Genomic DNA, 27,787 nt, shown 5'->3' on the forward strand with positions numbered 1-27,787 from the left:
GTATCTGGAAAATGGTTTCTATTCCACTACATGTTTTTGTTGTTCAGTCACCAAATCATGTCTGACTCTTTGCAACCCCATGAACTGCAGCACACCAGGCTCCTCTGGCTTCCACTGTCTCCCAGAGTTTGCTCAAATTCATGTCCATTGAGTTGGTGATACTATCTAATCATCTCATCCTCTGCCATCTCCTTCTCCTTTTGCCTTCAATCTTTCCCAGAACCAGAGTCTTTTCCAATGAGTTGGCTCTTCGCATCAGGTGGCCAAAGAATTGGAGCTTCAGCTTCCACCTTTCCAATGAATATTCAGGGTTGATTTCCTTTAGGATTGACTGGTTTGATCTGCTTACAGTCCAAGGGACCCTCAAGAGTCTTCTCCAACACCACAGTTCAAAAGCATCAATTCTTCAGCGTTCAGCCTTTTTTATGGTTCAGCTCTCACATCTGTACATAACTACTGGAAAAAACCTAGCTTCGACTATATGGACCTTTGTCAGCAAAGTGATGTTTCTGCTTCTTAATATGCTGTCTTGCTTTATCATCGTTTTCTAAAATTAATATAGGTTGAGTAATGTTTTAAATGTAAAAGAAAACCATTAATAATATATATCAAATTTTACATTATCTTGGCAGTGGGAAATCTTTTTAAACATAAGAGCAAAACATAAAATATTAAAAAAATAAAGGCATAAAATACAGCAAAATGTATGTGTGTGTATATATACACATATATATGTGTTGCATATATGTATATAACTATGTAAAAAGCAAAATTCTCTAATCCACAAAAAAATCCACAAATGAAATTAAGTGAGAAATGATGAAATAAAAAAATCATAGCATATATGTAAAGTTTTTATATTCATATATATTGTCCTTACAAATCACTTGTAATATCGCCAGACTTCTGGAAAACTGAAAAAAGTACACATATAGGACTTGCACAGAGAAGAAATACAAATGGTCTATAAATTCATGAAAAAATATTAAATGTTGAATGTAATAAGACACGAGAATGAAAACATGAGACACCAACTTTCACACTTTCACGTGGCTTATGACAAGCAGAGGTGCATCTTAAAAAGTAGTCTAGGGGAACAATGTTCATTTCAAAACTGACACAGCAGAAATATCAAGTCAATATTGTATTTAAACTTAAGACCTTGGAAAATTTTTAAATGTTCAAAAATGAGTTCAGTAAACCGTGGTTGAGCATAGAAGGAACATAATGCTACCATTAAGACTGTTTAAATAATATTTAATGACATAGGAAGATGTTAACCTAAGCAAAATAAAATAAGTGAGTATAGAATAATTATAGCTTGCAATTTTGCAAATTATATGGTTGTTTGTTAAAGAAGCAAGACAGGAAAGAGATCTTACTGCTAAAGGTGCTGTCTTTTGTATAACCTCATTGTGTTTTTATTTCCTTACTCACCTCGATGCTCTGAAGTTTATGCTCTGAACAAATTTTATGTGGCAGTAAGAAAAAAAGATATTTTGAGCCCAGATCACACCCTTGACAACCAACTGTGCCAGGGAGCCTGGGGATGTGGGTCTGGAATGCAGGCTTCCGTAGCATATTTCTCTCCTTCCCTAGCATATTTCCCTCCACCAATGAGCAGAACAGTGTGGGCAGCAGGGATTAGGGGATAGCGATGGGATTCCTAGGGTCTAGGGACTGAGCCTGCCCTTTCTCCTGGGAACTAATTACAGCTGCCTCCATCTCCTCTCAGCTCTGCACCATGGGCGTGGCTCTAAGGACCACGTGACATTCACAGACCCAAGGTCTGCGGTTCCCTGCCTGCTCAGCTTTCCCGGGTCCCAGAGCCTCGCGGAGCACCTGCAGATACCAGGCTGCAGCTGGTGTGGACACCGAGAAGGAAGAGGGCAAGCGAAGCCCCTTAGAGAGCCGCCCCGCATTCGGGGCCTGATGCAGCTCAATGAGAAAAAGAATCGATGGGCCATTGAGTGAGTGGTTCAGCGGGCTCTTTACTCTTGACCCTGGCATCCTGCCTCCCTGGTAGCAGAAAGCCCATCCTCACTGGAATAGCGGAGTTAGTACTTTTTAAAACATTGTCACTTAGCAAAGTAGAAAACTGGTAGTCACATTTGGGGAGCTTTTGCTCATCCATGAAATCACAGGGCCTGGGAATCTATGGTCTAGAAACAGTGCTATCCAACAGAAAGAAATAGGATTCAGCCCACATATGTAATGTTAAGCTTTCTAGCAGCCACGCTGCATTTTAATCATATTTTATTCAACACAATTTATTGAAAATATTATCATTTCAACCTGGAACCAATATAAAATTATTTAGTACCACATTTAACTTTGGGGGGTACTGTCTTTGACATCCAGTGTGTTTTCCACTGGCTGCACATCTCAGTTTGGACTCGCCCGATTGCAAGTGTTCATAGCCCTGTGGCTGCCAGCTCACAACACAACTGGAGAACTCTGGAGGCCCGCAAACCATTCAGGACCAACCAGTGAATGGACCAAGGAACCCAAAGCAAGGCAAAGTAGCCAGAGATCTTGTCCAGGAAGAGGAGCGCCGCGCGAGGTGCAGTCGATGGCCACCAGGGGGCGCGGGCGCTCTGCGGCCGCCGGATTTCTCGTGTTTCTGCTCAATCCGTTCTGGCCCCGGGTGGGGGCTCATTTGCAAAAACCCTGGTAGCATCTTCACCCAAAAAGAACACCCAGACATTTGGAGGTGGTCTGCGCCTTCTGCACTCCCCTTCTAAAAGTTGAGGGCCTTTCCAGAAGGCCAAACTCAGCAAGTGGTGGGTAAATACTCATAATCTAACAGAAGGCCTGAGTGTTCATTGGAAGGACTGATGTTGAAGCTGAAACTCCAATACTTTGGCCACCTGATGCGAAGAGCTGACTCATTGGAAAAGACCCTGATGCTGGGAAAGATTGAAGGGAGGAGGAGAAGGGGACGACAGAGGATGAGATGGTTAGATGGCATCACCGACTCAATGGACATGGTTTGGGTAAATTCCGGGAGCTGGTGATGGACAGGGAAGGCTGGTGTGCTTCGGTCCATGGGGTCACAAAGAGTCAGACACGAATAAGCGACTGAACTGAACTGACTGAACAGAAGGCCATGCTCAGTGGGAGGCCAAATGGGATGAATGAATGATTTTCATCAAAGGCTCTGGTGGGATGAATGAAAGATTCAGGTGGCTACTCTTTCTTCCACATCTGCCATGTTAAGCTCAATGTCAATATTTGAATACAAGGGCAGAACTAGCTAGAAGGCAAGACTCAAGACACTTGTTCTTACATTTCCAAAGCACTTAACACACAACTCAACTGATCATCCCAACTAACTTCAAAGTGAATGCCCTCATTTCTCAGCTGAGGGAAATGGGGCATCTATCTTCCTGGGGACCCTGGGGAGACAGGAAGGGAGATGAGCTACCCCATAGAGACTAGCCACCCCCGACCAAGACCACCAACCCTCCTCAATCCACTTTCCCCCAACTGGGTGCTCTCAGTGGATCTGAACCCAAGGTGTAACATAGTAAAAATATGTATTTGGTAGCTGCTTTCTGTCCCAGCATGGGGCTCCTGAGACCCTTGGAATTGCCTGAGTGGTGGGAGTGTCTGTTATTCACTTCAGGATGGGGGGGTGCTGGTCGCCAGAAAGACCTGGAACTATCAGCTGCCACCTCGACCTCTGGGTATACGGGGGCTGGAACCGGAGTGAAGTCTGTGGCAGTGACTTCATCACTCAGATCCACATAATGAAATGTCCATAGCGCTCTTGGACAATGAGATGTGAGCTTCTGCGTTGGTGAACAGTCCCGAGCCAGCGAGTGTCGTCTTCCTAACCCAAAAAGATGCCCCTGGCAACCTGTCCTTTTGTCCCCCTCAACGACCCTCTCCTTCATGAATTGTATACACTGTAGGCTACTTGGCTACTGACTTCTCCCATTCAGTCATTCCTTCAGCAAATATTTATTAAGAAGCCGCTGTGTGTCAAACATTGTGCTCTGGAGCAGGATTGTCAAGAGGAAGAGCAGAGCCCTGCCTTGGAAGGTCAGCAGTACCTGAAGGACAGAGGCCAGCCGGGGCCATAGGGGTTAAGTCCAATCAGAGTGGCTCCAGGACACAAGTGGGGTGTCTGGTCCAACATTCCTCTCCAGCATGGCCAAGGCTGGGGTGGGGGTTGTGTGCAGAGGGGAAGGCCAACCCTTCCACCCCCTGGAGCATCGTGGAAGTCACTGCTGTGAGCCCCACACAGTCATGCTCCAGCGACTCCAAGACTCTGGCAGGTGCCACCCTGGCTTTACCCAGGAACCTGGCTGGAAACTTCTTTGGTGAGGCTTGTTCCTCATCCCCGAAACCCTGCGTGGGGAGTCTCACCCATGATGAGCCTTCCCAGGTGAAGGAAGGAACAGTGATCCTGCCTGGGAGCTTAGGGGGCTGGTCAAAGCAGAGGTGAGTTAGGACACGTATAGGCAGAGGAGGCCCCTAACCACCACCCCACCTGTGAAAGCCAATGGCAGAAGCTCCTGGCTAGTGGGAGGCTGCTGTGTGTGTTCTGCAGCCAGTGGAGTCCCTGCCCCAGGAGGCCTAGGCTCAGAACTGTAGTGAGCTCCCAGAGTTATAGCTGCCGATAAGTTGAACTCTGACCCCAAATCCCCATGTTGATGCCCTAATAACCCCCAGGACCTGAGAACATAACAGTATATGGAGATAGGGTCTTCAAAGAGGTGATGAAGGTAAAAAGAGGCCTAATTCAACAAGACCAGTGTCAGAAGAGGGATGACTGTGTGAGGACACAGACAAAGGACCTCCATCACCATGCCAACAAGAGGCCTCAGAAGAAACCAGTCCTGTAGACACCTTGATCTTGGATTCCCAGCCTTCAGAATTTTGAGGCAATTAAAGGTCTGTTGTTTAATCCCGCTCCCCCCTCTGCCCCTCCCTACCCCAGTCTGTGGTATTTGTTATGGTGACCAGAGTTGACCAATACACAGCCACCCTCTGGTCTCTGCAGGCTCTGCCTTCCCCCACATGCATCCATGGATGCATCTCTTCTTTGCCTCTTTCTAGCTTTTGAGGGAGGTTCTACATCAGCCTACTTGTACCACGGTTGGGGTTCTGCAGACACACTTCCAGCAGCCCACCCTCCATTCAAACTGCCTGACACTCCCATGGGAGGTGGCCCCTGCCTTCTGACTTGTGTCTAGCCCCAGTCACTACCCCAGTTTCTCAGAGGCACTGATGTTCCTGGGAGTCCTGGCTGGTCCTAAACCACCAGACATGGGTAATCCTGCCAAGAGGGAGGAGGTGATTCGAGTTCCATCTAGGAGATTGAGGAGTAGCCTGGGGGAAGTGGAGGATGCTCCCTGGCCACAGAATGTGGGACACGGGACACTCAAGTTTTCCCATATGAAGTTATTAGTTTCCAATCTCTTAAAGTCACATTTAGGGGAAAATGATAAAACAGACTGTGGGGAAGCAGACTTAGAAATCTACACTGGGACTTCATTGGTGGTACAGTGAATAAGAATCTGCCTGCCAATGCTGGCAGTGGTCATGGGTTCAATCCCTAGTCTAGGAAGATTCCACATGCTGCAAGGCAACTAGGTTCGTGCACCAAAACTACGAAAACACTTGCCCTCTAAGCCCACAAGCCACAATTAGAGAAAGCTTGTGCAAAGCAGTGAAGACCAAGTACAGCCAAAAAATAAATAAACCCACAAATTAAAACAATAGAAAACAAATCTACACTGTGAGCCACAGAGGTGGAAATGCAGACATCCAAGCGCTACCTCTGACCCAGTGGGCCAGCCCTGCAGATTTTCCAAGTAAAAATAACTGGGCACAGGAGCATTGCTTATAACAAACACAAAACTGGAAACAACCTAGATTACCAGCCACAAGACACTTAATGCTACCAGCTCATTTAAATTGGTGATCATTAAATGGGCTTCCCCGATGGCTCAGTGGGTAAAGAATCCATCTGCAATGCAGGAGATGAAGATTCGATCCCTGGGTTGGGAATATCCTCTGGAGGAAGAAATGGCAACCCACTCCAGTATTCTTGCCTGGAAAATCCCATGGACAGTGGAGCCTGGTGGGCCACGGTCCACGGGGTCAAAAAGAGTTGGATACGACTGAGTGATGAGCACACCCACACATAAGATAACAATAAAAATATGGCGACAATAAAAATACGCCATGTAAAGGGGGGGGAACTATTCATATTCAATATACTATATATAACTACACACTCTAATTACAACATAAAAATAGATATGCATGTTGATAGAAACTAGAAGGGAACCGGAAAAATTAAAAGGAAAGATTATGTATAAAATTTTTTCACTTTAAACTTCCTTTAATGTTTTAGGAAAGTTTTAATAAATGATACTTTAAAAATATTTCTATCTTCTGAACTAAAGCTTGTGTTTAACAAAGAAACAACTCAATAGAAGGATAAGAAGGGGATGTCTCATTTGCTAAACCCACTAGGCAGGCAGGAAAATACTGTTTGGAAAGAGAGAGAGAAAGTATAACCCCCTCCCTGGACCTGGAGTTTATCATTTTTTACTCTGAAGACTGGAGAAGCCAGACTTTGGAAATAAAAGCACATTTAAGCACCATGGCTCTGCCTCTTGGTGTCAGGTTCCATTTTGGGGTAGATTCAGCTACAGCCGGTGGATTGGGAGCAGATGGTGAGGCAGAGGCTCCAACAGTGGGGACAGCCAGGACCAGGGCGAGAGAAAAACAGGGGTTGGTCTTAGTCACACAGAGTCTGAGATGGAGGCAGGACAGGCAGTTCTATCCAGCGAGTGAGAGAATCCAACACAGGCAGAAGGTCAAGGGCTCTGGTGAGGACATGACCCATTGGAAAGCAGTGAGAGCTCAGAGTCCCTCAACACTCAAGGACAAGGTGTGACGGGCTACTGGGACCCCAAAGGGGTGGCACTGGGAGGTGACCAGGGCAGGAGCACAAATAATTGTGTCAAAAATGTATATAGAACTCCTAGCCCAATGGAAATGTAGACAAAAACCACAAATGGGCATTTCACCAACAAGGAAACACCTAGAGCCAACAAGCGCACAAAGAGATGCCTGGCCTCCTTCTTTTTCTGTTGTTGCTGTTTGTATGTTTTTAAAACTTTTATTTTGTACTGGGATATCGCTGATTAACAATGCTGTGACAGTTTCAGGAGAACAGAGAAGGGGCTCAACCATACACACACACGCATCCATTCTCCCCCAAACTCCCCTCCCATCCAGGCTGCCACATGACATTGAGCAGAGTTCAATGCGCTATATACTAGGTCCTTGTTGGTAATCCACTTTAAATACAGAAGTGTGTACACATCCATCCCAAACTCCCTAACTGTCCCTCCTCCTCATCCTTCCCCTGCTCCGGCAACCGTAAGTTTGTTCTCTAAGTCTGTGAGTCTCTGTTTTGTAAGTAAGTTCCTTTGTATCATTTCTTTTTAGATTCCACATATAAGGGATGTCATACGATATTTCTCCTTCTCTGTCTGACTTACTTCACTCAGTTTGACAATCTCCAGGTCCATCCATGTTGCTGCAAATGGCATTATTTCATCCTTTTTAATGGCTGAGTAATATCCATTGTGTGTATGTACCACATCTTTTTTATCCATTTCTCTGTCGATGGACAACAAGGAGTTGCTTCCACATCTTGGCAATTGCAAACAGTGTTGCAATGAACATTGGGGTGCATGTATCTTTTCAGATCATGTTTTTCTCTGGGTATATGCCCAGGAATGGGATTGCAGGGTCATATAGTAGCTCTATTTTTAGTTTCTTATGGAACCTCCATACTATTCTCCATAGTGCTTGCCTCCTTGTTAATCAGGGAAATATAAATAAAAGCACCAGGAAGGAAGCATTTTTCATTCACTCTATGACAAATGAAGAATCTGACAATGCCAAGAGCTAGAGAGTCTGTGGACCAGCAGCCTCTTAAACATGGCTAAGGAGAGTGAAACCAGTATCAACAACCACCTGGATTTTCCTTGTAAAGGAAACTGCCCCTTGGTGTATTACCCAAGACAAAGCCCCGGACACCTACCCCAGGAAACAAGTTCCAGAAAGTCCTCCAGTCTATTTGTGACCCTGATGCCCCCCAGCAGAAGGTGAAACAGGGTAGGGGCATTTTCTAGCAGTGAACATGAATCAACACCAGCTTAAAAAACAAAAGTATCTGGATCTTTATAACATGATGTGTTGTGGAAAAGATGAAGTCCAGGAGGCTACTTAGATGATGGCTAATTTTATGTGTCAACTTAGCCAGGGCACAGTACCCAGATACCTGGTCAAATTTGTTGTTGTTTTTTAGTCCCTAAGTTGTGTCTGACTCTATCATCTCATGGACTGTAGCCTGTCAGGCTCCTCTGTCCATGGGATTTCCCAGGCAAGGATACTGGAGTAGGTTGCCATTTCCTTCTTCAGGGAATCTTTCCAACCCAGGGTTTGAACCCATGTCGCCTGCATTGGCAGGCAGATTCTTTACCACTGAGCCAAATACCAGTCTTGATTCTGTGATGATATTGTGTAGGCAAGATTAATGTTTACATAGTGAACTTTGAATAAAGCAGATTACTATCCATAATGTGGGTGGGCCTCATTCAATCAGTTGAAGGCCTTAAGAAAAAAAAAAAAAACCTGGGTTCCCTTGAATAAGGGCTTTCCTTGGTGGCTCAGACAGTAAAGAATCCACCTGCCAATGCAGGAGACACAGGTTCGATATCTGGTTTGGGACGATTCCACATGCCTTGGAGCAATTAAGCCTGTAGGGTCGAACTACTAAGCCCACACATTCTAGGGCGCATGAGCCACAACTACTGAAGCCCACACCCCTAGAGCCTGTGCTCAGCAACAAGAGAAGCCACTTCAATGAGCAGCCCTCATTCACAACTAGAGAGCGCTCTCTCACAGCATCAAAGACTCAGCACAACCAAACAATAAAAAAGCAAAAAAAAATTTTTTTTAATGTATGGTAGACCAAAGATTTTGATCAATCTAATTCTATGCATAAAATAAAAGCATCATACATCAGTATGTATAATATGAATATATGCATATACACATGTATGTGTAAATTCGCATTTAAAATTTTGCATAGGAAAAGCTCAAAAGGACAGACACTGCTGTCTCTAGGCAGGGGGTGGCTCTTCATCAGGGAAGAGCTGATGATGCAGTCTAATAAGTCATTTATATTCTCTTACTTTTGCTTTTCTGTATTTTCCAAAGTTTCCACAATGAAAATATATTTTTTAAAAGAACTTCCTTCCTAATAGGAAGGAAAACTCAGTAACATCACCAGGATGCACAGCTGTAACTCAGTTGTGATTGCCCATTGGGCGCTATTTTCATGCTGTACTGAGTGGTCAAAGATATGGTGAGTTGAAGATCGCATTCTTCTTTTCAACTTAATTCTGTTACATATTTACCAAGCATTCACTGTAAAGGAGACACAAAGATAAGACGTGGTCCCTACCTTTAAGGAGTTTGCAGACCAGTAGGAAAATAAGTCTTGGGAAATAACTGACCACAGAACAGAGCATGTAGCAGCTGTGAGAATACCCCGACTGCTGTGTGTTTCAGCCAAGCAACGTGGCCCTAATGCCCAGAGGTGCTTTGAAAACCTTTATGGAAATTCTAAATGGGCAAGTGACCAGTCCAGGGGATTGCATGCTGAAGCAGGCAGTGAAAATGAAAAGGTTACAAGAGGACAAGAAGGGTAGCAAAATTTATTTGGGATGATTTTTTTTTTTTTTTGGCTACTCTGCATGGCTTATGGGATCTTAGTTCCCTGACTAGGGACTGAACCTGGTCACACAGTGGTGAAAGTGCCAAGTCCTAACCACTGGACTGCCACGGAATTCTTCTATTTGGGATGATTTTCACAACATTTCACCAACCTGAGGATTTATTTTTAACTTTTTATTGGACATAATTTCAGACTTAGAGAAAAGTTGCAGGACTTCCATAGTGGTCAGTGGCTGAGACTGCATTCCCAATGCAGGAGGTCCAGGTTCGATTCCTGGTCAGGGAACTAGATTCCACAAGCCACAACTAAGAGTTCACATACTGCAGCTAAAAGTCCTGCATGCTGCAACAAAGATTGAAGATTCTGCATGTTGCAACTGAGACCCCAATTCAGTTCAGTTCAATTCAGTTCAGTCGCTCAGTCGTGTCCGACTCTTTGGGACCCCATGAATCACAGCACGCGCCAGGCCTCCCTGTCCATCACCAACTCCCGGAGTCCACCCAAACCCATGTCCATTGAGTCGGTGATGCCATCCAGCCATCTCATCCTCTGTCATCCCCTTTTCCTCCTGCCCCCAATCCTTCCCAGCATCAGGGTCTTTTCCCATGAGTCAACTCTTCGCATGAGGTGGCTTAAGTATTGGAGTTTCAGCTTCAACATCAGTCCTTCCAATGAACACCAATTAGTGCAGCCAAATAAAGAAAGAAAAAAATTTTTTTAGAAAAGGCAAGTTAGAAACACACAAGTCCATTTTAAAAAAAAGTTATGCGGCTTCCCTGGTGGCTCAGTGGTAAACAATCCACCAGTGAACTCAGGAGACAAGGTTCGATCCCTGGTCCAGGAAAATTCCACACTCCACAGAGCAATTAAGCCCGTGCACCACACTACTAAGCCTGTGCTCTAGAGCCTGGGAGCTGCACTACTGAGCCTACTACTGAGAAGCCTGTGCACCTCAACTAGAGAGTAGTCCTCACTCACTGCAACTAGAAAAAAGCCTGAGAAGCAATGAAGACCCAGCACAGTCCCCCCAAAAAAAGAAGTTGCAAAGTTGGCACAAGGAACTCTATACACTTCACTCATCCTCCAACTGCTAATGTTTTCCCATATCTATTTCGTTGCACTCTGTACATCTGTGTCTTTTTCTGAATCCTTTGAGTGTAAATTACAGCCATGACGCCTGTTTTACTTCTAAATATTTCAGAGTGTATTTCCTAAAAATAAGGATATCCTCTTACAAAGCCACAAGTAAAATGATCAAAATCAGGAAACTAACATTAACACAGTATTATTTTCTGATCTACAAACCTTATTCAGATCCCATCAATAGTGTTCTTTATGGCAAAGAAATGCCTAAATTGAGTTGTCACATCTCTTCATCCTGCAGTCTTTGTCTCTCATGGCACTGGCATCTCTGAAGTTAGTTTGCAGCCTATGATTCTGTGGATGTTCCTTCAGTGTAGGTTTTTCAGCTGTTTCCTCCAGACTAGATGCAGGTTCTGTATTTCTGAGAGGAATACTACAGAAGTGATATGTGTCCTTCTTGGCGATTGTATCAGGAGACACCTGAGACTGATGTATCCCATTCCGGGTGACGTTACCCGTGATCACTCGGTTAGGGCAGTGGCTGCCAGGTTTCTCCACTACAGGGTTACTGTTTTTCCTTTTGTAATTAAAAAGTACTTCAGGGAGGTTCTTTGAGACTAGCTCAATATTCACTTTACTCAGTAAATTTTCACTTACTGTTTTTAGCATCCCTCGATGATTCTTGTCTGAATCAGTTATCACTGTGATAATTGCTATTATGCTTCATATTCCATCATTTCCTCTATACTTGTCACTTTGCTTTCTACTATAAAGAGCTTTTCTTTCTCTCAATTACATATTAACATTTATATCAGCACATATACATGGAATACATCTTGTTTTATTCAGTGGCTTATAATCTGTTACTATTATTCTTTATTTGATGCTTCAATTATCTCAGATTTGGCTAAGGGGGTGTCTTTTTGACATGTCCCTCTTATTGAGCATTTACTTACTTGCTGACACAAGAGATTCTAGGCTCAACTTGTGCTTTCTCTCCTTCAGCCCTGAAATCAGCCATTTCTCCAAAAAACTCTGGTTCCTTTCAGTACAGAGTGGTATTGAGAAACCAAGGTCTGGGTTCTAGGTGTCTTCATTGCTCCTGGGGTGTCATTGCTTCTAGGAAGTATGTATGTAAATACATACATCCATACATATGTCTGTGTGTGTATTTCTACATCACTGTATGTGTCTATTTCCATATTTATCTGTGTGTGTATGTTCATATATTTATTTGTATGTGTATGTGCATGCACATATGCATGTCTGTGTAATGAAATCACTAGCTCATATTGATACCTCTGATTCTAAGCCAGTGCCCTACAGGGCATGTTCTCATCTTTCCAGGCTACATTCCTAACTTTTACAAGGTAAAGATTTCTTTAAAGGCTGTGGATGGAGTTCAGGTCATTCATCATTACTGCTGGCCCTGGAAACCTCCTTCTCCCTTCCATATGGCCTTGCTTGTGCTCAGCATAGACTTGGGCATCGCCAGTCACTGTCTAACTGAATGAAGGGCAGGCGGAGGAACACAGCAGGGGCCCAGTCCAGAGCAAGACAGCCTTCTGGAAGATACAGAGGAGGCTGAAGCAGAACTCCTAAGAGCAGGGGTGCAGAACACTGGGATTTTCTGGATGAAATGAGAAGCAGAACAGATGGCTGTTGTCGGGCTCCATGGAAAGACCAGAAGTGACCTAAGGGTGCTTGGAAAGGGCAAACCTGTTCCCCATGGCAGCTGGGAGGAGAGTCCTGACTAGAGGCTTTGTGGGCACAGCTGGCTCTAGCTGAGCCACCAGGACAGCTGGGAGGAGGCCCCTCATATCCCCCTGTCACTGAGGAGAGACCACAGGGATGGAGGCCAGCCCCCTGCTACTTAGGATGTGAGTGGGTTCAAACATGAGTGACCTGAGTTACAGCCTCCTCAGACCTGCTTATCCATTGCCAGCTGATACATTTTCCGACTCTTCTATTTTAGGGATGCCATTCCTTTTTACGATAGTTGTATTTGGGATATCAACTCTCTTGTCCAACAAACGTACCTCCCAAAGAAAGATGAAAGTCCTTCTGGGTTTTATGTTCATGGTCTCTCAACTCAACACCGGATCTCTGCAGAACATGGAGCCTGGATGAGAGGTCTGGAGGGAGCTCAGTCACATCCATGAATTACACTGACAGGGCAAGGCTGTTTGGGGCCCTCATGTGCCAGCTGCACCACTGAATGGTCTGCACACGCCTCACTGCTGGGAAGCAAGAGTGAAACAGTGGAGGCCTGCCACGTTCCGAAGAACACATAGCTCTTCCAGGGACTCAAGCTGCTACGTGAGAGGTGGTGAATGTGAGGTAAATAAGCTTGACGGGTGTGCAGAAAGCAGTCTCTCAGCCTCTGGAAGTGCCACAAGGGTTTTATTTTTTTAAGGTCAACAGAAGCTATAAATCAGGGAGGGGGAAGGCTATTGAGTTAAGTCCCAAGGCTGAGAAACGGTGCCCCTTGGAACCCAACACCAATGCAAGGAATTGATTTTCTACCTCTTGGGAGACAAAAATCCCTAGAATAAACAGCAGGTGCAGGCCTTCTTCCCAGGCCGGATGCAGCGATCTCTTTAGATTATTCTAGAAAAACACACCTGCTTCCAGACACCCAAACCCAAGAAAATGTCCCTGGAGACTTCAACACATGCCAGCCGGCTTCTGGGCCCAGAGCATCAAGCTGAGATGCATCTGCAAGGTTGGGTGCCCGGTCCGGGAATCCCTGTGCCAATGCCCTCAGGGATGGCGCCCCTCCACACTGCATTCTGCTAAATTCACCCTCTTCCCTTTTTCCCTTCTCGATGGGAAAGGACAGAGCAGGGCAGGAGGTCATGCGGCTTCTGAGCAGCTCACAGCAAAAAGGCTGCTACGGATTTGACCACGAATACATTTGACTTCCCACACCCACCCAGTCTCCCCTGCCTTCCTTGCTGACTCTGGAACTTTCTACCACCTCATCTTCCCCCTTGCTCTGGCACCAAGGCTCATTTAGGTGGTGGGTAGCACTTTGCTTGCTGTGGGGAGTTGAGTTAGCCAGGGCAAAGATGTCCATTCAGACTGAAGTTAAGAAGTGCCTCCCAATGCAAAGTGGGAGACAGTCTATGAAATAAGGCCCTTTCACCCCTCGGATATGTCAATGCCAAGGACACAGACAGGCGGAGGTGGGAGCAGCTCCAGAGTGAAACAAGGAAGGGTGAGGGCCCCCTGGATGCAATGGGATCTTCTGTTGCTACAAAGGACATAATTGGAACATTTGGCAAAATCTGACTCAAGTCTGTCGGTGAACTTCCCTTCCACCTCCCATCCCCATCCCACCCCTCTAGGTTGTCAAAGAGCATTAGATTTGAGCTCCATGAATTATACAGCAAATTCCCACTGGCTATCTACTTTACATATGGTAATGCATGTTTCAATGCTACTCTCTCAATTTGTCCCAGGCTCTCCTTCCCCACTGTGTCCACAAGTCTGTTTCTTATGTCAGCATCTCCTTTGCTGCCCTGTAAATAGGACCATCAGTACCATTTTTCTGACTTAACTTCACTCGGTATCACAGGCTCTAGGTTCACCCACCTCACTGTGTTAATTTCTTGTTTTTGATCACTATACTCTGGTTAGGCAAGAGAAAGTCCTTGCTTTGGGAAAGAGATGCTAAAGGGCATCATGCAAGTGATTCTCAAATGGTTCAGGAGGAAGAAAAACTAGAGAAAGAGAGGTGATGAGGTAAATGTGGTACCATTTGGGGATCTGGGTGAGAACTATTCCTCAGATGTTCTGAGTTTCAACTTTAAGCATAAAAGGAAAAAATAACAGGAAAACAAAGGCGTGCCCTACAATGTATGACCCCTTTCTCCTTCTCCTGGCCTGAAACCAGGAGAAGGCTCTGGCCATCTGAGGACACTGGCCCCCAGCCTCCTCCCCCACCCCCCTGCCTCACAGGTCTCCCCAGCCCTGGCAAGGCCCGCTGCCATCTGCTGCCTCCTGCTCAGCCTCCAAGCTGCTCCAAGTGGCTGGAGACAGTGTGCTTCTGCCCTGGTCTTAGCAGGATCCTGTGCTGTTTAGGGATTCTCATCCCAGCCAAGCCTCACAGGTCTTCTCGGCCTCCTTCTTGGCACATGGCCTCGCTCTTGGGCACTGGAGCAGACGCAGGAAGAGCTCCAGTTTCTCTGCTCTCCACCAGAAGATCCTGTGTCTTTCCTCCACTCTCCCTGGTATCACAAGCAAGGACGCATTCTTGCCTCCCATGGCCCAGCTGCACCTCCCATACCCATCTCCAGGTTCATGCTTTTCTTTGTTGGTTACTATTCCAGGTGGCACTAACAGTAAAGAACCCGCCCGCCAATGCAGGAGACATAAGAGGTGCGAGTTCGATCCCTGGGTCAGGAAGATCTCCTGGAGGAGGAAATGGCAACCCACTCCAGTATTCTTGCCTGAAGAATCCCATGGACAGAGGAGCTTGATGGGCTATAGTCCATGGGGTTGCAAAGAGTCAGACATGACTGAGCGACTAACATACACATCCCCTCTGTCACCAGGGCAGCTCTTGAGCCCATAGTCCTGCCCTCGCCAGCACTGTGACATATGGCTTCCATGCTCTCCCCCAAAGTGGCAGCGTCAAAGACAGAATTTAGAATTGGAGACTTGAGCTGCAGCCTCTGCTCCACTCCTTAAGAGCTGTGGGATTCTCCACATATTTCCAGGATGGGCAGGAAGTGTTTGTCAGGTTCAGTGTGAACTGTGACACCTGACCCCTGGCCTCATTCTCTCTCCATCTTTTTCACTTATCCCTGTTTTCTCTATGTGGCCTCCTGAGAGCTAATGTCAAATCCACGCTGTCTGCTGGCGGCTCCCAAACCAGCATCTCCACAGGTGCCCCTCGTCTTGACTCTGCTTCTCTGGGTCCCACAGCTGCTTGAACACTCCCCACCCAGCACCCAGCTGGCTGCCCAGGCTTCACATGCCAGTACTTAAGATTCACACTCATTCATGCTGGATTTGCCAAAAGGCAGTCCCAACAAGTGCTTAAGGCCACCAAGAGGTAATAAACTTCCTAGGGAAGAATTTGGTATTCCAAAAATGCATCAAAGCAGCTCTTCCTGTTGGGTCCTGTCTATTGTGAATTTCACAGGGGAGGAAAACCTAACATTTGCAGCATCTGAATCTCTGAAGTCTTAGATCAGTGCTCTTACCATCTCGAACAAAAGCCTCACAGCAGTCACTCAAAGCACACACTCTAAAACCACCCTTCACTCCTCTCCCCTGTCCCCACATCCAGTTTTTAAATCTGGACCTTTCTCATGTCCTCAAAGCCCCAGTGGCTCCTTCCCACTCAATCAGCTGCATCCAGTCCCTGCTGGCTTGGGTCTGCAATGTGGTTGTTGCCTCCTGACTAAGCCCACCCGTGCTGTCCTCTGCCATGGTCACCTCCTCTCCATCACACTCCTGTTCACATAGCTCCAGGGGCTCCCCCTCAACTCAAACCCAGTCTCTTGCCAACAAGTGAAGGCCTCCCCACTGGGCCCAGGTTTAACTGCCTCCAACTCTTTTGTTCACCACCCACTCCTCACAGACTTTGGGCTCCAGCCAAACTAGACTTTTCACCATCTGGGAACACATGTTCCCTCTGCCCAAAATAACCTACATTCATCTCCACCTGTCAAGATCTGTCCTTGAAGGGTTATTTAATAAATAGTACTGGGACAATTGGTCATTTGAAGGAAATTTTTTAGATTCTTCACTTCATACTATCCACCAAAATGTATTTGAGATAAACTAAAGATGAAATAAAAATATATGATATAATCACACCTGTTAAAAATTGAACTGTAAAAAGTCTGGAAAATGTATCATTGTCAAATAGATAAAAAGGGAGAAGATGCTAAGCTTAAAAGCCAAGAATGAAATTTCAAAGGAAACAAAGCAGGAACTTCCCAGGTGGTCCAGTGGTTAAAACTTGCATTCCCAATGCAGAGGGCACAGGTTTCATCTCTGGTTGGGGAACTAAGATCCCACACAGCATGGACAAAAAAAAGGAAATAAAGCAATGGATCTAACTCATTAAATAGGACTTGACGTTAAAACTGAACTGATAAGAAATGAATATATGGGTAGAGAGTCCTTCACATGAACTGAGTGTTGAGGTCCCCTATGCAGAAAGTGGTTTGGTTAGCAAGAAATTAGAGGAGCTTCATGTTATGAGTCAGGAGGAAGGGTGATTAAACACTTGGGGAGGGGCTTCCCAGTGGTTAGGTCTCAGAACTTCCAGTATAGAAGACACAGGCTGGAGAACTAATATCCCTCATGACACAGCCAAAAAAAAAAAAAGGAAAAACTTGGGGAGTGCTTCTTCTGTGCCAGGCGAAGTGCTTTATGTGCATTATCTCACTTAATAGCAACTCCACAAGATAGTTACTATTATTCCCATTTAACAAGTGATGCAACTAAGGCTTAGAGGTTAAGTGACGTACCCAAAACCTCACTAGTATGGGACTCAGACCCAGGCAGAATGACTCTCAGCACACACCTCCTCCCATCAAAAGATACACTTTCTACCTTTTTTTTTTATGTTTATTTATTAGGCTGGGCTTCCCTGGTGGGTCAATTGGTAAAGAATCCGCCAGAAACGGGGGCGACCTGGGTTCAATCCCTGGGTTGGGAAGATCTCCTGGAGAAGGGAACAGCTACCCACTCCAGTATTCTGGCCTAGAGAATTCTATGGACTGTACAGTCCATGGGGTTGCAAAGAGTAGGACACGACTGAGCGACTTTCACTTTCACTTTATTTGGCTGCTGCCGGTCTTAGTTGCAGCATTGAGATCTTTAGTTACCACAAGTGAACTCTTGGTTGAAACATGTGGGATCTAGCCCCCTGCATTGGGAGCATGGAATCTCAGCCACCAAAGCACCAGGAAGTCCCGTTTTTCACTTTTTAAATCCATTCCTGTTTCCCCACACAATGTAACACATGGAACAAGTATTCTTCCAAGTTAACGTGTAAAATGGTCACCAGTCCCTGTACATACGTGTTTTATAAAAATTAACTCCTTTCCTAAACTCTCCATCCCCACTACCACTACTTAGCTCAGGCCATCATTTTATCTTACGCCGCTGAGATGGTGATGATGATGTTACCAAGCATGTTCCAGGCACTATGTACGGTATTCCACGAACTAAGAGTACGTATTTATTGAGCACTCACTATAACTCAGTTATTATGCTAAATATCACTCACGGATTATTATACAGCAATCCTATTAGGTTAGTTTTGTTTTGAATACCTCAACATCTTCCTTCAATTCCTCTTTCATAAATAATAACTGTACTCCGGTATAATCTCCCTAGAATAAACCGCATTTATTTAAAGCGTAATTTGAATCAGTTTCGGCTATCTGTAAAACCACCACTACAAACAAGATGCACACTCTTTCCGTCCCCCGTAAGCGTCCAGAGCTCCTCCCCAGTTTACCCACCCGGGTCTCCGAGCCCCCAAACCCCAGCGGACCCGTGACGTTACTGCCCTGCGCCCCGCCGCCGCCTTGCGCGGCGCTTCCGGCAGCGAGGACGTGGGGGCGGAGCGGGCCGTCGTCACGGAGGCGCGCGCCGGAAGCTGGCCAGGCGGAAGTGGCGGGGCGGGGCGCGGGGGCGATGGGGGGGCGGCGGCGGCGGCGGCTGCCGGCGATGAACAGCGGGAGCGCGTGAGCGGGCCGGCGGGCGAGGCTGGGGGGCCCGGGAGAGCGAGCCGCAGGGCGGAGGGCAGGGGCGCGAGCGCGGCGGGCGGCGGGCGGCGGCCTGGGCGCGGCGGCGGCGGCGGCGGCCGAGAAGATGGCGGACGGCGACAGCGGCAGCGAGCGCGGCGGTGGCGGGCCCGGCGGCTTCCAGCCCGCGTCCCGCGGCGGTGGCGGCGAGCAGGAGACGCAGGAGCTGGCCTCGAAGCGACTGGACATCCAGAACAAACGCTTCTACCTAGATGTGAAGCAGAACGCCAAGGGCCGCTTCCTCAAGATCGCCGAGGTGGGCGCGGGCGGCTCCAAGAGCCGCCTCACGCTGTCCATGGCGGTGGCCGCCGAGTTCCGCGACTACCTGGGCGACTTCATCGAGCATTACGCGCAGCTGGGCCCCAGCAGCCCGGAGCAAGTGGCAGCGGCGGCGGGCGCCGAGGAGGGCGGTGGGCCGCGGCGCGCGCTCAAGAGCGAGTTCCTGGTGCGCGAGAACCGCAAGTACTACCTGGACCTCAAGGAGAACCAGCGCGGCCGCTTCCTGCGTATCCGCCAGACGGTCAACCGCGGCGGCGGTGGCCCCGGGCCCGGCGGCCTGCAGAGCGGCCAGACCATCGCGCTGCCCGCCCAGGGCCTCATAGAGTTCCGCGACGCGTTGGCCAAGCTCATCGACGACTACGGCGGCGAGGACGACGAGCTGGCGGGGGGCCCGGGCGGCGGCGCCGGAGGCCCTGGGGGTGGCCTGTACGGGGAGCTCCCGGAAGGCACTTCCATCACGGTGGACTCCAAGCGTTTCTTCTTCGACGTGGGCTGTAACAAGTACGGAGTGTTCCTGCGCGTGAGCGAGGTGAAGCCGTCCTACCGCAACGCCATCACGGTCCCCTTCAAGGCCTGGGGCAAGTTCGGGGGCGCGTTTTGCCGGTATGCGGATGAGATGAAAGAGATCCAGGAGCGGCAGAGGGATAAGCTTTATGAGCGACGCGGCGGGGACGAGTCGGAGGGAGAGGAGGTGGATGAGGATTGAAACGCGCAGCTTCCTCCCCTTACGGGCCTCCCCACCCTACCACCGTCTCCTTGGCTAGAGAACTCCCCTTCCTGTTCATCCCCAGTGAGCTAGTGGAGGGGAAGCAAGGGAGGCCCCGGAGGGAGAAAACAAAATGTTAAATAATATAGTTAATTAAAAGAAATAACCATAAGAGAACAGTCAGGACAATTAGAGAAAAGCAGTAAAGTTCCAGGGAATTGACAGCAACCTGCAAAGAGAGGACAACAGCGTCTCCTCACCTGAGCAGAAGTCTCAGCTTCTCTTGCTTCCCAGCTAAGGTTCCTAAATCCATCGGGATAACCCTGGATGGGATAGATCCTTGCACGCTGGCCAAAAACACCTCATGAGTTACCCAGACCCGTTGATGACAGCTCGATTTGTGTTATATTTGGGTAACCTGGTCTAAAGATCTTATTAGACCTCATTGTTGCAGTGTCTATCCCTTCACCTCCATTGAAATCAGCGTTTTGGATCTAGATCTTCACGGAATTCTCGTGAAGAGAGAGGCCTTTGCAGTTACCCAGTCCTGAGGGTACAAGTTTCATGAAAAGGAATGCAACTTTACGCAATCATAGACAGGGCAAAATAAGACTTCAAGAAGCCACCAGGGACAGAAATTGGATCCATTTTAAAATAGTTTTACATAGAACCTGGACCAAGGCCCATGTCTTGTCTTTGCAGAATTATTTTCTGGGATGCAAATGGATTCAGATGTTAATCCTTGAACTAGAATCCCTTACTATAATGTTTTGGAAGTTGGCAGATTTTTGCAAAGATAAAAGCAGTTTTACATTGGGGGTTGCTGAGGTAGGCACAAGAAGAAATCAGGCATAAAGCACAAGGAAAACTGTTTGAGTGGATTGGTTGCTGCTCACTAAAGTTCTTCCCCGATCTCCAAATATGGAGGTCATGGCTTAGATATGAATGAGAGCCAGATACCCGTGGCTCCACCGTGTGAGCCAGTGAATTATGGCTAATTCGGCTGTTTCGGCCACTGGTTGGCTGGATTTTAAACCATAAAACTTGAACATCTCTACAAAAGGAACATTGTGGCTACGAGCCTGAGCTTTAATGGAGTATAAGTCCACACAGAAAAGTTGGAAGTAACCAAAACTGAAGTCATATACCTTCAGTTTAATCTGTGGATTTGTTCAAATACTAAAGATCCTCAGGTCCAGAATTCCAGCATCATTTATTCTTTTAAAATAAATTTTTAAGAACTTGGTCCATTGTATCAGTACCTCACAATCAAAGTTGGCAAATGATGGATGAGTGATTCAAGCAGCGTGCCCTTTGAAGCTGAAATCCATTTGAATGGAGCTGAAATGAACGTGAATATGCAGACTATATCCTGGAAGCATTTTTATACCATCTTGAAATTTCAACAAACTGGCTTTTGCCAGTTTATCCAGCTGTCTTTCAAGAATAAAAGTTGGGGTTTTCAAGGATCGCCTCTTCTATATTTTAAATGGATTTTCAGTATGATTTTTACTAATCAAGTTAATCCCACCCCATCAAAAGGTATTCCTAGAAGTGTCATAGACCTAGGTAACTTTGAATTGAATGGGAGCTAATGGTCTTTCCAAAGTTTTCAGGTATACTTTGTGCGACACCTTCTCAACAAGGAGGCAAGTAACCCCACCTCCACAATCTTAGTATTTTTTTTTTTAAACTGCATGCCTGCCCTTTATTTGAGCTGCCTTTTAATTTATTGCATACCTTTTTATTATCTTATTTTGGTATTCAATCTACAATCTTTTTGTATTTATTGGGAAATAAGTAATACACAAAAAGGTCGTTTTCATGAATTGTGGCTGAGAGGGAGGGAATAATTATGTATATAAAATTAGGCTTTTTTAAAAAATTAGATTTGATTCAGAATATCATCGATCTTAGATTTTTTTGTTTTTGTTTTTAAAAAGTGGAAGAGCCACAAACATTGGTGCCCTTTTCAGACTATTTCTCTACTCATCATCCACAGTAGACTTTTTAAACAGGTTTTTTTTAAGCTTTTCTTTTTTAAAAAAAAAATTTTCTCCGTTGCAAAGAATGTTTCCTAAATTGTATGGGAGCAATAGTATTTTTGATGTTTTAATGACATCTGTATACTTGTACTGTATTTTGTACTACAAGGCAGCTGTTTTCAATAATGTCCTGCTGTATTTACCTATGTGTTTTGAGTGTTTATTTCTTTGCTGCGGAGAACAAATCCCTAAATAGTTTTAGTAAAGGGGCTGAGAAGAAGCTAGCATTATTAGGTTTGCATAAACTGTTTATAAGTTTCAAACTCTGAGGCAGCAATGAAGATTAAAGTTGCAGCTCTTACTTGATTGCTGTAACTTTTTCATTTTCAAAATATGTATAATTCCTGTATAGACCAACTTGTTTTCTTGCTTCAGTGGTGGTTCTGTTGCTCAGCTGCAGTGAGCCAGTTCAATTTTGCAAAGGTGCAGTACCTCTCCTTTTTAAGGGGTTGGTTTATTCTTTTTTCTTTTCTTTTTGTTTGGCTGAATTGCAGTAACTAGCCTTGCCTTTCTACTCTGTAGAAATGACAGGGTCTTCACAATCCTTCACCAGTGGCTACTAAGCTATAATTAGCTGAATAGAAAGAATGTGGAAGTGGTCTGAGGCATATAGAGTATATGCCAAGAACACTACCATATATGGCATCAGCTTTGGTTACCAGAGAAATTTTCTTAGTCATTAGACCATATAACAGTAATATATCATATGTAAATCTTTAGATATCAATTTGAGAATCCTCCAAAAAAAGGAGCAAAGAATGCATAAGCTATGTGTTGGAAAAAGTAATTTATATTAAAATTTTGACCTGCCTATGTAAGATTAAATGGTAAATGTCATAGTGGTGGGTTTTTAAGTCTTAACCAATCTCAAAGGTTTGTTTCTCCTGCAGGGGGTGGTTCATGGCCTCTCTTCTCACTGCAGGAAGATTACAGGAGGATGTGGATTAATTGTAGCATTCACTGATCCTCATTCCAGTACTAGGGACAATAGAAATCTGCAAAGCACAGAGACTACACTTTCTGTGTTTTGGTTTGTTAAACAAAGTGATATTAACAGGCTGGCTTTCAGAATTCATTCATAAATACTGCCTATTAAAGGAAATGATCTTTGTTAATTCCAGTCAGAAAATAGCATTATACAGACTATGGGAAAGCAATTTTGTGTTTTGTCTTTCAGCCGCTACTATGAACAGTGATTTAGGACTGTTTTTCAACTTTGGCAAACATCCCAGCTAATCGTGTTCAAAACAGTCATATTCCTGAGAAGTAGGAAACTAAATTCTTTTTCAGAGAATTGGTAGAATGTCTGTTTCTCAAACTGCTGCAGACATGAGAAATTTTAAGAACAAAATCAAAGGAGCAAAAATTTGTGATGAGATACTACTCTTGCCTTCTGGTTTCTATTGTCCCTACCTTTCATTCAAGTAGAATGGCAGTTCTAGTCTGCAGAGAAAGTTCTCAGTGCATATGCTGCACAGTACACAGTGTAAATCTGTATGGCACCAAAAATCAAAGTGAAAACCAAACCAAAAACCCAGACACCCTATGTTACTATGGGAGGCATGTAGGTGGTATAAATGACTGTAGCTGTGATACACACATGGCTACTTGTCAAGTCACTTTCCATAATTATTTACTGCAAAATGATGGAGGCTTTGGTGCAGGCAGGCTGTTAACCTATTGCTTCCCTGTTACCTCTTGATCACTTTGCAATAAATTGCAGGTCTTTTAAGAGATTCAAGCTTCAGTTTTCTCAAAAAACAAAACAATTATCCTGGCTTATCTGAAAATGCAGGGTTGTGGGCAAAAGAGGCTGGTTATAATAATGCCCTCATATTGAGTGGTCTGTAAATGGCTGCACACTTCAGGCACTATAGTTGCTGAGGATGCTTTGTTAAATGTGACCTTGACTGGCTTTACAGAGGGTAGAATATGCTCTCCACAAGGTATTAAAAGGTAACTATCCATTTGTGTCTACCTTGCTCTTGAGGTGGATGAACTTGAGAAGCTTGAGTGTGTAAGCCATGCACATAGGTATTCTTCACTGTAAATTTTGTTTTCATTTTTAACCCAGTTATGGTACTTTGTCCAATGCACAGCTGATCTCTCAGTAGATATTCATTTGAGAATAGTGTGGCCTTGATCTGTGAGAAGGGGAAGGAGAGAAGTGACTTTTTGCTTATGTAAAAATGACTGTCGAGAGGCATTCTGTAGCACTCTTGGTATCTAATGTGGTCGGTCTTGTTTATCGGGGAAAGTTAATGTTTTTGACCCTGGAGTTATTAATTCAATTGAGTTGTCTTCTATTTTTAGGAAGTATCAGAATTGCTCTGATAAGTAAGAAAGTAGACTGCTTTGATGTCCAATCTCAGGTTTTAGAATATATATAGTGGTGTAAAATTCCACTGTTAACTCTTAAAACAATTTTAATTTAGTATACCCTAAAAATCACCTGCATAAGGCCTGTTCAAAGAGCAGCGCCTCCCATCTTTTTGCTCCTTTTCCATTTTGTACTTCACTTGAGAAAGTGTCGAGTGATTTTTTTTCCTTGTATATTTCCATTTTAGCCCTGACATATTTCTCAAAGATAAAGCACTTTTTGATCATGAAATACATGGAATCTGTGTGTGATGTGGATCGTGGTTTCTCAGGCTCCCCTAGATAATTTGCTTTTGAATATTGTTTTAATTCTGTATAAGAAAAGTAGAAATCTTTGCTAATGTTAGAAAGTTTGTATTACTGATCTAGAATGCATTTTGCTAGTTTCCAATGGATGGGAGAGTAAACAATGCTGCATTCACAATTTAATAAGTTACTTTCCCTTGAGCCTTAAGGTAACTTTTTTTTTCTGTCAATACGGCACTGAAGTTATAGTAAATGAATGAAATTGCCAGTTTTCAGGGTTGGTTTTAGAGTACTGTAAATCAATTAGCTGTCTTCCTAAACAGTTACTATTACCATTGAATAAACTGGATAATGGGGGCGGGGGGCGGGTGGTGATTGTTTGTAGAAAAGAAAAAAAAGAACCACATTTACCTAAAAAATATATGTAGAGACACAAAAGTACATGACAGTGCCCCATTTGGAATTCCAGGCATAAGGTGGAAATGGAAATTATACCCTCATTTCCCCTGTTTTTAATCTAGAAAAGCAAAGTCATTAATTTTCAAATGGTAACCCCCAGAAGCTTCAAGAGATAGCCAACTGTTGAATGATGACTTCTCTTGATATATTTACCTGCTATTTAGTTAAAGTCGCTGTTCGCAGCCCTCAGTCTTAAAACTTAGTTTCATTACTGATGGATTTAACAGACTCTTATTTAATAAATGTGGTCCTCTTGTCAGGATGAAAATTAAATTTGGAAAATAATACTGCATCATCAAGACATTAGTAATTTCTAGATACCTAGAAATTGATATCTAGTTGATATCTGTACCCCTGATCCAAGTTAAGACCTTTATGAATGTATTTTTATATTTCCTAATGAAATAGGGAATATGCCATCAATGTAATCACCTTTCTTTGCAATCTTTTACTTTTCATTTGAAAATTAACTCATGCCTCTTGAATTAGACATTGCAATGGGGATAGGTAAAGCCGTGTTAAAATAACAGCAAATTCTGTATTGGTAGTGTCACTGCTCAGTAGGACTTCTAATTACAGGAGGGCAAAGCTTTATTTGATGCAGAAATGTTTTTTTCCATAGGTGATTCTAACAAATGGTTTGATGAAAGTGTATGACTGTATTTTATTAACATGGCATTTTGAGTCTAGGAGCAAATTTCATTTTCCCCATATTATATATACAAAATGCCTACTGACATGGATAAGAGAGGGCTGATCATACCTCTCATCATGTGATGAAATGTGGGCCCAGAGTATTGGAGAGAAAGCAATAAACCTATCCAAGTTCATTGTCCACTAGCATATTGAAGAAGACATGAGTTTGTCTTATTTTTTCCTTCCCTACTTCAAAGACATCAATGAGTAAATCTTTCAAGAAAATTTATGTAGATCGTCGCATTTCTTAAACTCTCATCCCCATTCTTGCCCTATATTAAGTCTTTATTATACATATTTGGAAGTAGAGTGGCAAGTGGTAGATTTCTTCCCTTTTAAAATTCCTTTTTCAAGGACACATATAACTGCAGGTAGAGTCCCAACAAAATTGAAAAACAGGAACATTTGTATTATAGAAATTTGAGTTTCATCTTAAACTGTTCAGATATGAGGCATAAACCCTTTTCTCCTAGCCCACATGTCACTTCTGTTTCAAAAGCTGCCTATATTCCTAGAAGCTAATAGATTGGGCAGAAGTCCAGAAACTGATTTTAAATAAGTATAGGGCATACTTAAAGAGTTGTGCATGTTACAGTAGCAGGCAAGTAAATTTAAGTTTTTTCCAATGATTATCAGTAATTTGAATAATAACTGTGGTTATCAGTGTATTTGTACTTCTCTTTCTAAAGTTCTAAAATGATTAGTAAGGATTTATTCTGTCTTACACCTCTATGCAGATGTTTTTCCAAGTCCATTTTTAGAAGTCTGTCCATCTTCTGACATATTTCCAGATAACACACTTTCTATAGTAACCTTCACTGCCAGTCAGATCTACCAGGGGCTTCCTTAGACTAGATGATTCTTCATTCCAAAGTTGGGACTGATGTCCTGCCCGTAGAGAATCTACAGACAGAATGAATTAAAACCAAACCTTGATAGCAGGAGACAGAGCTTCCTGATCTAGATGTACAACTAGAGTTTAGGTTGGAAGTTACTTTAAAGAGGGGTTTGGGGATGTCTTCAGTTTCTGTAAATATCCAAATGCTTGTGCATTGTAAACCAAGTGTGTACTCCTGTGTATGAATTTGTAGAACTGATTTCTGCTTCAAGAGAAGCTGCACCTTTAATTTTATAAGGTCCCCTCCACCTGTTACCCTATAAATATTTGTAAATAGAACACTAAAATTTGTAGTGATAGGATCAATTTGGGAATATCTGCTGAGAGACCAAAAAGTTCATTTTTTTAAGTACCTTGGTTAAAGAGTAAAGATTATTCCTCTTATTTTTTAAAAGAAGAATGCACTTTAACAAACACAGCTGCATGGGCAATTCAAACAAATCCGTGAAGTGCAGTACCCATTCAGAACTCATACTTCCTGGAAACCATTCAAAAACATAGTCTAGACGGGCTGTTGATCTCACTGCCTGGAGGTTGAAGCTGATTCCGGTCAATTATGAGACGAGCAGGGCTGCTTCAAAAGAACAATGTGAATACAGCCAAAAGCTTCAGTCAGTCTATAAAATGGCGGGTCCCGTATTTACCACTAACTAGCAAAACTGACAGAAAAACTCATAAAGAAAAAAGAATCCTTACTGCTGGTGTGCACTCCTTACAATAACAGACTTTTGCAAATGGAGTTTTACAGTCTATATTTAAAAAATTGTATGTTTGTAACAAATAAAGTATGCGGAAACATGAATGACAGTCTTGTGCTGGTTGTCTCTCATTTAAGAAATTATGTGTTGACTGGGAGGGAAATACCACACACCATCTGCTGGGGTTCATAAATGGGTCTGGAATTGGGTGAGTTTCCACTTGAAGTGACTTAAAAGCTGTTGGCACATTTCATCTGAAATACAGCCATTTAGTTCTAGACCCTCTGGGTTCACATAACCCTTTTCTAGTTAGTAAGCAGTCTATGGAGTAAATCAAAGTTGCAAATGGTTTCATGCTTTGGTTCAGAGGAGGAGGTCCAGAGGAGGCACTTGTTGCTTCCCCTAATTTCTTCCTATCCTACCTGCTTTTAAGCCCTATCATTTCAAATGGCTGTAAAGAAACTGGTGTGTTCACTTGTTGTTAACTGCTTAGAAAGTAGGTTAAACCAGTGTTTTATACCCCAAGCTAAAGGAAAAATTAAAATTTTGTATTGATCCTGGCTGTGGAACATTTTGGTCTCAGGAACCCTTTTCCTTAAAATTCACTAAAGACCTTCAAGGAGCAATCCTACTTCAGGCCTGTATCAATTGATAGCTATCATATTAAAAACAACTTTTTTAAGACACATTCCATCTGTCTTAAAGCAGTGACATCACATTATTTAGCTTCTGGAAAACAATA

The 27,787-nt window shown here is 44.2% G+C and overlaps 1 protein-coding gene across 1 annotated transcript; it reads left to right on the top strand.

The window, feature by feature from the left end:
* Positions 1-18,523: 18,523 nt before the first annotated feature.
* PURB (purine rich element binding protein B) lies at positions 18,524-27,154 on the top strand. The gene has a single exon (XM_081535221.1). It carries the CDS (start codon positions 18,707-18,709, stop codon positions 19,622-19,624), a length of 918 nt encoding a protein of 305 aa, XP_081391347.1. The 5' UTR covers positions 18,524-18,706; the 3' UTR covers positions 19,625-27,154.
* The last annotated feature ends 633 nt before the right edge of the window (positions 27,155-27,787 follow it).

The sequence above is a fragment of the Giraffa tippelskirchi genome, chromosome 10, assembly GCF_054371585.1.
Source record: "Giraffa tippelskirchi isolate mGirTip1 chromosome 10, T2T-mGirTip1v1.2.pri, whole genome shotgun sequence".
Lineage (NCBI taxonomy): Eukaryota > Metazoa > Chordata > Mammalia > Artiodactyla > Giraffidae > Giraffa > Giraffa tippelskirchi.

What these genes read in the sequence shown, in the direction of transcription:
- PURB (XM_081535221.1), top strand. Translation starts at nt 18,707, where the DNA reads ATGGCGGACGGCGACAGCGGCAGCGAGCGCGGCGGTGGCGGGCCCGGC.